The 15,685-nt window shown below is 41.0% G+C and overlaps 1 protein-coding gene across 1 annotated transcript in view; it reads left to right on the top strand.

Moving 5' to 3' along the window:
* The window catches only part of cfap70 (cilia and flagella associated protein 70), a 95,602-nt gene that overhangs the window by 30,525 nt on the left and 49,392 nt on the right, over positions 1-15,685 (top strand). The window contains exons 12-16 of the mRNA XM_043712078.2: positions 5,796-5,876; positions 8,668-8,759; positions 10,068-10,128; positions 10,803-10,997; positions 12,010-12,141. Of these exons, the coding sequence (XP_043568013.2) occupies positions 5,796-5,876; positions 8,668-8,759; positions 10,068-10,128; positions 10,803-10,997; positions 12,010-12,141 (561 nt within the window). The remainder of the gene's footprint in view (positions 1-5,795; positions 5,877-8,667; positions 8,760-10,067; positions 10,129-10,802; positions 10,998-12,009; positions 12,142-15,685) is intronic.

The following is a 15,685-nucleotide window of genomic DNA, read 5'->3' as shown; positions in this document are numbered from 1 at the left end:
TCCAAGGGCCACCACTCTCTAGCTGAAGAAATGTCTCCTCATTTCCGTTCTAAATTGACCCCCTCTAATTTTAAGGCTGTGCCCATGGGTTCTAGTCTCCCCGCCTAACAGGAACAACTCCACAGCATCCATCCTTTCTAAACCATACATTATCTTGTAATTTTCTATTAGATCTCCTCTCAACCTTCCAAACTCTAATGAATACAATCCCAGGATCCTCAGCTAATCATCATATGTTAGGGCTACCATTCCAGGGATCATCCGTGTAAATCTCCACTGGACATGCTCCAGTGCCAGTATGTCTTTCCTGAGGTGTGGGGTCCAAGATTGGACACAATATATTCTAAATGGGGCCTAACCAGAGCTTTATAAAGTCTCAGAAGCACATCGCTGCTTTTACATTCCAGCCCTCTTGAGATAAATGACAACATTACATTTGCTTTCTTAATCATGGACTCAACCTGCAAATCAACCTTTAGACAATCCTGGACTAGCGGTCCCAGATCCCTTTGTACTTCGGCTTTATGAATTTTCTCACCAACTAAAAACATAGTCCATGCCTGTATTCTTTTTTTCCAAAGTGCAAGACCTCACACTTGCTCACGTTGAATTTCATCAGCCATTTCCTGGACCACTCACCTAAACTGTCTAAATCTTTCTGCAGCCTCCCCACCTCCTCAGAACTACCTACCTGTCTGCCTAACTTAGTATCATCGGCGAACTTCGCCAGGATGCCCCCAGTCCCTTCATCCAGATAATTAATATATAAAGTGAACAGCTTTATATGGCCCCAATACTGAACCCTGCGGGACCCCACTTGTCATCAGCTGCCATTCCGAAAAAGAACCTTTTATCCCAACTCTGCCTTCTGCCAGACAGCCAATCCCCAATCCATACCAGTAGCTCACCTCGAACACAATGGGCCCTCACCTTACTCAGCAGCCTCCCGTGAGGCACCTTATCAAAGGCCTTTTGGAAGTCTAGATAGATAACATCTACCAGGTTTCCCTTGTCTAACCTACTTGTTACCTCTTCAAAGAATTAGTCTCTATCTCTGACAATATCTTTATAAATCTACTCTGAACCCTCTCTAGTGCTATCCATAATGCAGAGACCAGAAGTCCATGCATGTTCCTTAACTGGACTAACTGGGATTTCATCAGGAACTGGGATAAACTCTCTCCTTTTATATTCTGTGCCTCAGCCGCAAAAGGAAAGTATCCCATATGTCTTCTTAGCAATCTTATCTATCGATCCTATTACCTTCAGGAATCTGTGGGCGTGCACTCCTAGGCCCTTTTGCTGCTCCTCCACTCTTTTCCAGAATCTTATAATTTATTGTGCAATCCCTTGCCTTGTTTGCCCTTTAAAAATGTGTTATCTAACACATGTTTGGACTGAATTCCATTGTCACTTTTCTGGTTTCTTGACCAATCCATTGGTTTCTTCCTGCAGGTGACAGCTGTCTTCCTTACTATTGATAATATATCTAAATGCTGTATCATGACTGTTACTTTGCTGTAAATTACTTCACTGTGCCCTTTACATTTAAATCTGTGTATCTGTGTGCAAAAAAATCCCAATCAACCACCCCACTTCACTTCCTCGACAATAAGCTAATTTGGATTCAAATTACCACTTGCCCTTGTATCCCATGGGATGTTAAAATTAAATAATAATGGAAATGCATCTGCATTAAAAACTTCAACACAAGTATAGTTTTTGTTTATACAAGGCGATGGCCTAGTGATATTATGGCAAGAATGTTAATCCAAAACTCAGCTAATGTTCTGGGCACCTAGGTTCGAATCCCACTATGGCAGCTGGTGGAATTCAGCTAAAAAATGTCTGGAATTAAGAATCTACTGATTGTCAGAAAAACCCATCTGGTTCACTAATGTCCTTCAGGGAAGGAAATCTGCCATCCTCACTGGTCTGGCCAATATAAATCTCCATACCCATAGCAATATGGATGACTCTCAACTGCCTCTGAAATCGCCTACCTAAGTCATTTGGTTGTAATCGCGAATGAAGTCTCGACAAAGAAATGAAATCAGATGGACATTGACCACAGGCACTAGAAATGACAATGGCAAAAACAGTTCTGTCGATCCTACAAAGCCCTCTTCATTATCATCTGGGGGCCAGTACCAAAAATGGGAGAGCTGTCTCACAAGCAACAGCCTGACATAGTCATACTCACAAAGTCATATCTTACAGACAATGTCACAGACACCACCATCACCATCCCTGGATATGTTCTGTCCCAGCAACAGGACAGAGCCAGCAGAGGTAGCGGCGCAGTGCTGTACTGTCAGGAGGACACTGTGCTCCCTTGGCTGATGAATCATTATTCCTCTGTGTTGAACAACACTTGGAGGAATTGCTGGAGGTGACAATGGTGGAAAACGTAGTGTTCGTGGGCAGATTTCAGTGTCCAGCACTAAGAGTGGTTTGGTAGCAGCGCCACTGATCTAGCTGGTCAGGTCCTAAGACTGGGTCTGCGGCAAGAAGTAAGGGAACCAATAAAAGGGAAAAACATACTTGACCTCAGCCTTACCAATTTGTCGGCTGCAGATGCATCTATCCATGATAGTATTAGTAAGAGTAACCACCGCACAGTCCTTATGCAGGTGAAGTCCTGTTTTCACATTGAGAATACCCTCCATCATGCTGTCTGGGACTATTACTGTGCTAAATGGGATAGACTTGGAACAGATCTAGCAACTCAAGCCTGCACATTCCTGAGGCACTGTGGGCCATCAACAGCAGCAGAATTATACTCCAGCACAATATGCAACCTCATGGCCCAATATATCGCCCACTCGGCCATTACCATCAAGCCAGGGGATCAACCCTGGTTAAATGGAGAGTGCAGGAGAGTACACCAAGGATACCCAGAAATCAGGTGTCAACCCAGTGAAGCTACCAAACATGATGAATTGCATGTCAAACAGCATAAGCAGCAATTGATAGACAAAGCTGAGCAATCCCACAACTAATGGATCAGATCTAAGCTCTACAATCCTGCCATATACAGTATGAATGATGGCTCCACAAATATCTCCATCCTCAAAGATGAAAATGCCCAGCACATCAGTCCAAATGAAAAGGCTAAAGCATTTACACCAAGCTTCAGCCAGAAGTACCAAGTGTATGATCCATCTGAGCCCCCTCCAATAGTTCCCAGTCTCACAGATGCCAATTCGATTCACTCCACATGATTGGAGACATTGGATTCTGCAAAGGTTCTGGGCCCTGACAACATTTCATAGTAGTGAACTTGCCACTCCCCTAGCCAAGCTCTTCCAATACAGTTACAACATGAGCATCTCCACGACAATATGGAAAATTGCCCAGGTTTTACACAAAAAGTAGGACAAATCCAACCCGGCCAATTGAGTCTACTCGCAATGGAACATATCATCAACAGTTACCATCTCCAATAGAGTCATAGTCACACAGTCATACAGCACCGAAATAGACCCTTCAGTCCAACTTGTCCATGCTGACCAGGTATCCCAAACATAACTAGTCCATTTACCTGTGTTTGGTCTATATCCCTCTAACCCTTTCCTATTCATATACCTGTCTAAATGTCTTTTAAATGTTGTATTTGTACCTAACTCTCTCGTACTTCCTCTGGCAGCTCATTCTATATACGCAGGACCCTCTGTTTGAAAATGTTGCCCCTCAGATCCATTTTAAAATCTCTCCCCTCTCACTTTAACATAGTTCCTCGAGTTTTAGACTCCCCTACCCTTAGAATAAGACCTTAGCTATTCACCTTATCTATGCCCCTCATGATTTTATAACTTCGAAAAGGTCACCCCTTAGCCTCGATGGTCCAGGGAAAAATTATCCAGCCTCTTCTTATAACTCAAACACTCCAGTACAGACAACATTCTTGTAAATGATCTCTGTACACTTTCTAGTCTCGCACAGCCGAACATGACATCCCAACTCCTGTACTGAAAGCTCTGACCAATGAAGGCAAGTGTGCTGAATGCTAACTTAATCACCCTGGCTACCTGTGACACAACATTCAAAAAGCTATGCACCTGAACTCCTTGTCGCTCTGTTTGACCACACTACCCAGGGCCCTACCATTAACGGTATAAGTTTTGCTCTTGTTTGTTTTACCAAAATGCAATACCTTGCATTTATCCAAATTAAACTCCAACTACCACTTCTCAGCCCATAGGGCCAATCGATCAAGATCCCTTTGTTACCTTATATAGCCTTCTTCACTGTCAACAATACCACCAATCTTGGTGTTATCCAAAAAATTTACTAACCATGCCTCCTAAATTCTTTTCCAAATCGTTTATATAATGATAAACAAAAGTGGACCCAGCATCGATCCTTGCGGAACACTGCTAGTCACAGGCCTCCAGTCTAAAAAACAATCCTCCATCACCACCCTCTGTCTCCTACCGGCAAACCTTCACCACCCTGTCTACACGTGAATCTAACCACTGCTCCTTGACATTCAATGGTGTTACAGTCACTATCACTGAACTCCCCACTGTCACCATCCTGGTGGTTACCATTAACCAGAAACTCAACTGGACTCGACACATAAACACAGTGACTACTAGAGCAGGTCAGGTATTGTGGCAAGTAACTCACCTCCTGACTTTCCAAATCCTGTCCACCGTCTACAGGCACAAATCAGGAGTGTAATGAAATACTGTCCATTTGCCTGGGGATGGATGCAGCTCTAACAACACTCAAGAAGCTTGGTAACAAAAACAGCTGCTTGAAAGACACCACATCCTCAAGCATCCATTCTTTCCACCACCAATGTTCAGTAGCAACAATATGTATTATCTACAATTCAGAAATTCACCAAAGATCCTTAGTCAGCAACTTCCAAACTCAAGACTATTTCAATCTAGAAGGACAAGGACAGCAAATACAAGGGAACACCACCATCTTCAAGGCTCCCTTCAAGCCACTCACCATTCTGACTTGGAAACATATCACCATTCCTTCACTGTCACTGGGTCAAAATCCTGGAATTCCTTCCCTAAGGGCATTGTGGGGTCAACCTATAGCACTTGGATGCAAAGAAAGTAGCTCACTATCATCTTATCAAGGGCAACTAGAGATGGGCAATAAATGCTGGCCAGCCAGCAATGCCCACAACCCATAAAATTGATTGAAAACAAACTCATAACTGTAGAGCACAAATTTGTCCCAAACTGATGGAAAATCATTCTAACTCACATTTCCATCAGTTTGACTAAATTTCAGTATTAGAATGAAATTATTGTACATGTGCCTTGCCTAAAAGCCCAAAATATTTGATATTCCATATGTTAGGACAGACCCCTCTATTCTAGAATTTTTTGTATTCAAAAGCTGTAGGTGTCATCTTTACCTTAAAATGGGACTTTGAATCAAAGGCTTTGGATGGTACAACTTGAAGGCAACAAACCATAAAGAAAATCTTTGTATCTGAATTATTACAGACTATCCCATGATACTTGAAGTTAAATTTAAATTTCATCAAAAGTTGTTTTCCTAGGACACTGTTCGAATTTGGCCTTGGTTGGCATTTGTTTGATTTAGTTTAACAAATCACTTAAGAGTTTCTCATCTGATTATCCCGATGCAACATTGATTCTAAAAATAAGGTCCTGCTTTTCTTTTAAAGGATGAAAAGCAATTCCTGGCTATGATACAGTAGATGTCCTTGTTTTCCTTCTTTCTGGTATGTTTTGTAGTGATCTAGAAGGTTGTATTTCCTTTTCTGTTTCATGTTAACTTTTACTATTGCCCACCTGTAGAACTCAGTAAATTTGAAGTCAATTTTGACGGATCATGTGTTGGAGTCAGAAGTGCCAAGTGTAGCTAATGTGGAAGGAGAGGTAGGTTAAAATAGCACAACTTGCACTGATTGGCAGCTATGCATGTATTTTTGTCACAAATTGAATATATGGTGCTTTTGAATTGCACGGGAATTTTCTTTTGCACATCTTGCTCTTCTGGTCATTCTGTCACTCTGATAAAATCACTCTATTATTGTCCAATCTCCTGTTAACTTGCCATTTATATCTCCTTCTTTCTCTTGTTCTTGTCCCTTTGCATGGAGCAATTCCTAATATGAATAGACTGGTTGAAGTACTATAGATGGTTACAGGATAATCAAGCAGGTTATGGGTGCAGCTCCAACAACATTCAAGACGCTTGACACCATCCACGAGCAGCTCACTTGATTGACACCACATCTGCAAGCGTCCACTCCCTCCATGTCTGCCGCTCAGTTTAGCAATGTGTACTATCTACAAGATGCATTGCAGAAATTCACCAGAGATCCCCAGACAGCACTTTCCAAACCCATGATCACTTTCATGGAGAAGGACAAGAGCAACAGATACATGGGAACACCACCACCTGCAAGTTCCCCTCCAAACCACTCAATGGATCAAAATCCTGGAATACCCTCCCTAAGGACATTGTGGGTCTGCCTACAGCATGTGGACTGCAACAGTTCAAAAAGGCAGCTCACCACCACCTTCTCAAAGACAACCAGGCAATAAATGCTGGTCAGCCAGCAATGCCCACGTCTCATGAATAATAAAAAAAAGAAAAATAATTGAATAAAAAGCATTTTAAATGTGAGGTGTTGAGGGACTGAGAAACAGTGCAGGTTAATGAAATGAGAATAATAAGTGGGTAGGATGATTCAAGTTAGGAGGAGCAGAGGTTTAGTTGAACTGTGCTCTAACACAATGGACTGGGGAAAGTGGAATTTAGGATCCAGCCAGCGACTTCAGATGAAAGAGTGGGAAAGAAGAGGATGTTTTCTTTGAGGGGGGTGCCCTGAACTGATACCCCACTCTTGGTCCTAGTATCCCTGATCCCTCCCTGATCAAAATCCCCAGATGTATTTGAGTTTAGAATTCATTTTGTCTCCCCTCTTGGGGTTCCTTCCAACAGTATCCATTACTTACTTATAGTGATGCTGGTATACTCAGGAAATTAGAAAAGTCAGCCACTCTCAAGGCTTGATGCTGCTCCCATATTACTGCATGACTATTGCTACAGGGCAGCCTCTTTTTTACGTGGCCAGCTGAAGACTGCATTGGCAAACAAGACAACCCCCATAAACCCCAGCAAAATTCACCTTCTGTGTGTAGTTTACTTCTCCAAATTTAAGAAAGGATACACCTGTATTGGAAGTAGTACAGTGAAGGTTCAGTAGATTGTAACAAAAACAGAAATGCTGGAGAAAAATCAACAGGTCTGGCAGCATCTATGTCGAGAAAGCAGAGGTCAATGTTTTGGGTCTCTGTTTTGTGTCTGATTTCCAGCATCTGCAGTTATTTTGTTTTTGTTTAGTGTTTCACTAGATTGGTCACTGAGATGAGGGGCCACCTTATGATTACAGTCTGAGTAAATTGAACGTCTATTCTCTGGAATTTAGAAGAATGAGAGGTGATCTCATTGTAATGTGCAGAATTCTGAAGAAGCCTGCTAAGGTGAGGTTGACTGATAGTTTCTGCAGTTAGGAAAATGTAAAATATGGAGGTGCAGTCTCAGGATAAGGAGACTTCCATTAGGAATGAGATGTGAGGAAATTACTTCACTAAAGGGGTTGCGAATTCTTGAGTCTTCAGAGATTGTGGATGTTCCCATGTTGAATACACTTAAAGTAGTAGAAAGTAAGAACTACAGATGCTGGAGATCAGAGTCGAGAGTGTGGTGCTGGAAAAGCACAGCAGGTCAGGCAGCATCCGAGGAGCAGGAGAATCAACATTTCGGGCATATGTCCTTCCTCAGGAATGAAGGCTTATGCCCAAAACATTGATTCTCCTGCTCCTCGGATGCTGCCTGACTTGCTGTGCTTTGCCAGGACCAAACTCTCGACTGTGAATACACTTTTAAAGCTGGGAAAAACAGGTGTTTTTCTTAAGGAATAAAAGAACGTGGGAAAGTGGAATTAAAGCCTGAGATCAGCAATGATTGTACTGATGGCAGAGCAGGCTCAACAGGCCACATTGTATTGTTGCTGCTATTTATTGTGCCTTTGTGTGCACACACTTATTCAGAGTGCTCCTCGTGTGCTTCATGCAGGTTTGCTACATGCCAAGCAATGAATGGGTAATGCCCGGTAGTAGGGGAATCCAAACCATTACAGTAATCAGGTGTTCAGAAATTGTGTTGTTGTCTCTCATTGGTGGTGTCAATATCTGTGATGCACTAAATGTGGATATCAGATTAGTTGCTGCTCCTTCTTTCATTCTGAAAATCCATTTATCTTTTAATCTGTCAAGAATTAGTTTGTGGGCGGCACGGTGGCACAGTGGGCGGCACGGTGGCACAGTGGTTAGCACTGCTGCCTCACAGCGCCAGAGACCCGGGTTCAATTCCCGCCTCAGGTGACTGACTGTGTGGAGTTTGCACGTTCTCCCTGTGTCTGCGTGGGTTTCCTCCGGGTGCTCCGGTTTCCTCCCACAGTCCAAAGATGTGCAGGGTCAGGTGAATTGGCCATACTAAATTGCCCGTAGTGTTAGGTAAGGGGTAAATGTAGGGGTATGGGTGGGTTTCGCTTTGGCGGGTCGGTGTGGACTTGTTGGGCCGAAGGGCCTGTTTCCACACTGTAATGTAATCTAATCTAATCTAATCTAAACTCAAAACTATATACTTGCATTACAGCAATATGTAGAAGCTAGGTCATACATCGTTCTGGAGTTTACTTTGTCAAAACCTTTGGTGCAGAAGCGACTCCGTGAGGAACTTGTTCAAAGGTAACATTTCAGTCTGAACAGAGCACATTCATAATTCTTTATGATGTGAAAATTAATACCTTATTGATAAACTTGTGATAATATATAAAATGTATTTCTTTATTCTTCGTTTGATAGGTTCTAGGGAGTGCAATCAAGCATGTGGTATGAAAATTATCTATACTAGCTGTGACGCATGTGGATCTCCAACTCCCATGTCAGAACATGCAACATTATGTTAGCGAGAGCACCTCCATTTTGTTATTGGGGGATGTTACTTCTGGTTTCTGTCTCAATTTATTGTGATGTGAACTTTTGTAAGAATTGAAACCAAACAATTAAGCAATCAATCTCACTTATTCGCTGCTAACTCATTATCATCTTCACTCAGGGGACTCAATTTCAAACTTAATAATTCTCTTTTTGCTGATAAATATGGAAAGACACTGTTTGAATTAGCTAATGTAACCTGGATGCCAGTTGAGGCACTACAATTGAGTTCAGAGTCTGTGATCTACAGAAGGGGTCTTGTGGTGTAGTGGTAGTGTCCCTGGGTTCAAGTCCCACCAGCTCTAGAGCTGCGTCAAACAGGTTTGAACAGGTTGATTAAAAAAACATTTGTGATCTACAGAAGAGAGAATCTATATCTATTTCTTGTTCTAATCACTAATCTTAGAACATTGCTGTTCTAATCCAGATAGCCAGGCAGTAAACAATAAAACTGGAGCATAATCTTGGCACACTTCAAACCTAATAAATAGTTTCTGTTTGTTTTGATATATCAGAGCATAATTGAATCCCAGTTAGCACTCACAGCCTGAATACAAATAAACCAATTAATACACCATTAATGCCTACTAGAGATGTGCATGTTTAAACTTGTATTTATTTAATCTATTTTTCTAATCAACTATTCAGAGATGTGATTACACACTCTGGAGCAGCTGGGACTTGAACCTTGGCCTCTCGGTGCAGGGGCTGGGATAATACTGTTGTTGCACAAGGGCCACCAACCCATTTAAATATTGGCTGAGAACAGGATTGGCCTCACCTGTGATAACCCTGACTGTTGAGCATCTGATAATCATACTGTCAAATCACTGATGAAGAATGACAACCACAGCGAGATACCAATAGGCTCTGGTGCCAATGGAGCAATACAACGACAGTTGTCAACACTTACTATGCAGGAATAGTAGAAAATTTGACAAATAAATGAATAGATGCTAAAATTTGAGTTATACCAGAAAACCATATGTTAACTTTCTTTAGTGTAACAATGCAAATTCTCATGAATTATTTGTGTGTCTCTCTCTCTTTCGCACATAGGGTCGCGGAGATAATTCCCCCTCGGCCATTATTCCCTCGTAGAACAGGTGGAGCAGATAAGGTATGTAGAAGAACTGGAAATGGATGTTTATAAGCAATAGTACACCTTTTCTTGGATGTTTGGAACAAAGTAGCACACTGAATTTATTACCGAATCCATTATGAAGTATTTTAATTTGTCTCCCTAAGCTAAAAGCATTGTCTGGTCAATACAACAAATGATTTGCCTCTCGGTTTTTATCAATTGAGGTTTGTAACAGAATTCCAATAATTGCTGTTTTTTCATACATTACTAATTTTATTTCAGGATACTTAATTTTCCAATATCCAGTGTCTGCAATAATACGATTTTAAACATTTAGTGATTGTATCTCATTCACATGACCATATTATGTAAACAGCTTATGTGGAACCATTGCTGGCTGTGATGAAAAACTGGACAGCCTTTCAAAGAGCTGGCACAGGCACCAATGGATCCTTGCATTCCTTGTTTTTTTTCCCCTCATACCTCGCAGTGGAAGTTGCAAAGCAAATGTGAAACAATTTAGGGTTTTTCAAATATATTATGGCAGCAATTCATTATTACAGAATACTATTTGATGACACTAAGTAGTGAATCCATAGGAGTTCTTTTTTGTGCTTTAAGCCAATTTATTCTGTTCAGAAATAGAATATCGGGGTAAGCTTTATTCTAATAAATGTTGATCACATTTGTATGTTTATTACATGTTACAGGCTGTAGCTGACTACCACGATCAGATAATCAGTGTAGCTAAAATCATCATGGATGAATATCTAGAAATGTTTGGACAAAAACTAACTGAAGGAAAACTCTCACAGGAATACCAGGACCAGGAGGAGCGCAAACATAAACTAATATTTGAGTTGAACACTTCAGGAAAATACTTTGCCTTTAAGGAACAGCTTAAGGTAGTGCTGTTTGCATATCTAGCTTTTAATATTTGAATATGGCATTGCTGAAAATCAAGCTCTATCAGCTATATTTAGGATATACTCTATCCACCCATTTAGCAGAAATTGTGGCAAAGTGGCAATGTCATTGGACTAGTAAACTACAGCCTCATATTAATGCCTTGGGGCCATGGTGCCTCTTGGAGATGCATCAATCCATTGGAACATTCTATCTTGTAATCACTAAAAACATTAGTGAAATAATAACGTGATAGTTTCCCAAATTGAAAGAAATTTGTGATTCAGATTTTACTGTAAACAACAAAAATAATGATGCTTGACCCTGACCTTCAAGGAAGCTGCTGTAGTGCTCGAGTCATCTCCATATTAAGGAGTTTATCTTTCCTGATATCTTTGTGGTTCTGGTGTCAATTGTACGGGATCTCTGCATCCAACAAGCATCAGATTGAAGGATTCTCAGACAGCAAACTAGGAAGTAAACTGCATTCATTATCCTTCACCTTTTATTTTATAGTGAGCAAAATAAAGAATGAGACATATGCACGTGAAAATGTCATAAACTAACTTTTCAAATCCAAAAATGTATGTATTTTTATCATCGTGGAGAAATCTGACATTCCACAAATATAAAATTAAGTTTTTGGGCAATAATTAGGACAAGATACAAAATTTAAATCCAATTATATCACATTAAACAAGGTGTTAATTTGGGGGATTTTGTACAAAGATTAGTTCAATTGAAAAATGTAAAATCACATTAATTCAACCAATTTCTAATCCCTGGGATTTAAAAGCATTCTTTGTGGAGAAGCACTGAATAAAATGATAGCCAGCTATGGTTTTACACTCTTAACTGCACCTGTGGAGTTTCTGTCAGTTTCACAGACATAATGAGTCTGTCTCACATTTATGACAAATGTGAGCACTGAAACTTACATCATCATTACTAACCGCAAAATATTTCTGGAGATAAAATGTAAAATTCTGAACTTCTAATTTCCTACTCCAGCATGCAGTTGTGAAAATTGTGCGTGAGAAGTATTTGCGGACTGTGGCCTTTGAGAATAGAGAACAGCTTCAGACATTCCTGAACAAATTGTATATTTACTTGGTGGATCAGATGCACTGTTGCTTGCACAAGGTAAGGAATACCTGGAGAGGACAAATAGCCTAGCACAAACTTGAAGCAATGTTTAATTCTAAATCTCCTTTATTTCCTCAATCAAAAACCTGAGGCCGTCCACTCTATGTTAGCAAATTCTTAGCCAAACTCTATCAAGATCTATGTGAGATAAAAGTCACCGATGCAATTATCCCATGTGTTTATTTAAAATACAGAGTTTAGTAGAAAAGAAGCTTTTGTATTATTTGCAACCTCAATAGCAATGGTCAGCAAACAGGCAGCTGCTGACAGTTGATAAGTGGGAGGGGTTTTGGCAAGTGGACGGTAAATAAAATGTTAGTAGGCTACTTAGTTGTATTAAACTGCTAAAAACATCTCAAAAAGCTACTCGGTTGTATCAAACTGCAAAACATCGGAAAAAAAACCTGCTACCAAGGGAGCAGCAATGTCAAACTTAGTCCTGTCAACCCTGTAAAGTCCACCTTACCAATATGTGAGGGCTAGTGCAAAAACTAGGGAAGCTGTCTCACAGACGAGTCAAACAGCAGTCATTTTACAGAAAACAAAAAATGCTGGAGATCACAGGCAGCATCCATGGAGAGAGAGCAAGCTAACGTTTCGAGCCAAAATGACTGGCCATTTTAACACAGCATCCTGTTTACCTACCCACCTGTCTATCCTCAGTGTGCCGCAATGTTCTAGGGAATCACAATGCAAACTGGAGGAATAACATCTCATCATCAGACCAGACACTTTACAACCTTTTGGATTTAATACTGAGTTCAGCACCTTCAGATTGTGAACCCACTCCCATTCCCACCCTTCCTTTTAGCTTTATTGATTGTATTCTCTGTCACCATGTCCTCTCTCATTTTACCCCCAACCACCACTCCAGTGGGACTGTCTGTTCTTTCCTGTCTGGCAGTTTGGTGCACCATTATTCTGCCATTCTTATATTCTGATCATTTAATTTGCAGTATCAGCACCCTTTCACCCCCAGCACTCCACACTCCCTGTTGTGCCCCCTGCACACACACCCCCCTCCACACACAACTATTGCATAAATGCTATCCCCTCCAAACTTCACAAAACATTACCTTGCTCTCTCTCCATGGATGCTGCCTGACCCACTGTGTCTCCAGCAATTTTTATTTTCAGTACAGATTCCAACATCTGCAGTAATTTGCTCCTACAACCAATTTATAGACCATGTCCCAATCAACACCATCGCTATCCCTGGCTATGTCAGCAGAAGTGCAGGACAGTGGTATACAATTAGGGTAGAGCTGCCCTGGGAATCCTAAATGTTAACTCTGGTCTGCCTGAAGTCAGCATGTCAAACATGGCAACGTAATCTGCTGACTACTGCCCTCTTTTGCTGGTGAACTGGTACTCCTCCATGTTGAACACCACTTGGACAAAAGCACTGTGTCAATTGTTGAGAATGTACTCTGTATTGGGCCAGTCCCAAGCTGTTCACTAACCTGAGAACCAATACACAGTATCAATACAAGCCTTTGTTATTGATGACTCGTCAATAGTCCAGTGAAAAGTCAACTCGTTGCCAACCAAAGCTCCATCTGAACACAGAACCCTTTGACTCCAGTTTGTCTACAACCTAAACTTCAATTACTGATTGTTCAAGCAGCTGTTTAGACAATGCTTACCTTGAGTGTCAGGTTTCTTGCTTTTCAAAACATGCAGTAATCCTTGCAAAATGCTTGTTTGTAACAATTCTACCGCACTTCAGTCCACAGTTTTAGAAAGCACAGAAATAAAAAGAGACAGTATTTACACAACTCCTGCATGGATCTATGTCTTGAAATATTTTTATTATCCATGTGTGTCTGAAATAATCCATCAACTTATTTCTCAATCAAATCTATATTTATAACCAGTTGTTGTGGAAACAATGTCCCATCTTTACATTGAGTATACCATCATGTTGTGTGGTACTACCATTGCGCTAAATTGATTGATTTCAAACAGATCTAGCAACAAAAGACCTTGTATGCATAAGACACGATGGACCAGGACAGCAGAATTGTACTCCAATAAGATCTGCAACCTCATGATCTTCCATTTTAAACATCAAACCAGGGGATCAACCATAGTACAATGAAACGTGTAAAAGGCATGCCTCTCAATCAATCTGGTGAATTAACAACACTGACTTACATGTGGCCCCAATAGCATAAACAGGAAGTGATCAACAAGGCTAAGTGATTCCATAAGACCATAACCCTTGATTGAAACTTTATTGCTGGAACAGCACAGCAGGTCAGGCAGCATCCAGGGAACAGGAGATTCGACGTTTCGGGCACAGGCCCTTCTTCCTGAAGAAGGGCCTGTGCCCGAAACGTCGAATCTCCTGTTCCCTGGATGCTGCCTGACCTGCTGTGCTGTTCCAGCAATAAAGTTTCAACTTTGATCTCCAGCATCTGCAGACCTCACTTTCTCCATAACCCTTGATTTCCTTACTGACTGAATATCTGTCAATCTCAGCCTTGAAGCTAATTACTGATCCAGCCTTCCAGCCTTCTGCGTAAACAATTCCACAATCAATCAATCACATCCAGGTTGTGCAACCCTGCCACATCCATTCATGAATAATATTGAACAATCAAACAAATCACCAGAGGAGAAAGCTCCACAAATATCCCAATCCTCAATGATGGGAGAGCCCAACACATCAACACAAAAGATAAAACTGAAGCATTTGCAACAATCCTCACCCAGAAGTCTCAAGTAGATGATTCACCTCAGCCTCCTTTGGAGTTGCCACGCTTCTGAGGCAGCTAAGGAAGAAGTTGGGGCTCCGAAAGCTTGTGGCTTCAAATAAAACTGTTGAACTATAACCCAGTGTGGTGTGACCTTTGACTTAGTCCACCCTAGTCCAACATTGGCACCTCCACACTTTGTGAATATGTTCAGTGATGACCATCATGGTAAACAAATTGCAAAAACAAAACTTGTGCTATATGAAGACAGATTATACTCTGGGATCTTGTATTACTTTCAGCTGGCATCATAACAGTCTATAAGAATCTGATCAGCTCAAAACTAATATAAGCTGAAACTCACACTTGGGCACTTGAAAGCTATCTCCTCTTTTAAGTGACAGATAATGAGAGTTTTTCACCGGCTTTATAGTTTTTATTATTTGTTCATGGAATGTGAATGTCACTGGCTAGGCCAGCATCAATGTCCCATCCCGAATTGCCCAGGAAGACAATGAAGAGTCAGCCACATTATCGTTGGTCTGCAGTTGCACATAGGTCAAACCAGCTAAGTACGGCAGTTTCCTTCTCTAAAGGACATTAGTGAACCAGTTCAGTTTTTCCCCGACAATCAACAATGGTGTTATGATTATCATTAGACTCTTAACTGCAGATATTTATTGAATTTAAATTCCATCATCTGCCAAGGCAGGATTCTAACTCAGGTCTACAGATCACCTGGGTCTCTGGCTTAATAGTCCAGTTATGATAGCACTAAGTCTATTGTAATTTTTATGCCCTATTCTTCTCACAGTTGTGACTTTTACAGTTTTCTTGCCTCA

The sequence above is a fragment of the Chiloscyllium plagiosum genome, unplaced genomic scaffold (genome assembly GCF_037043375.1).
Source record: "Chiloscyllium plagiosum isolate Xiang-an unplaced genomic scaffold, Cpla_swu_hap1 HiC_scaffold_20, whole genome shotgun sequence".
In the NCBI taxonomy this organism is placed as follows: domain Eukaryota; kingdom Metazoa; phylum Chordata; class Chondrichthyes; order Orectolobiformes; family Hemiscylliidae; genus Chiloscyllium; species Chiloscyllium plagiosum.
The sequence above is the reverse complement of the archived record's forward strand: the minus strand, read 5'-3'. Positions and strand labels throughout refer to the sequence as shown.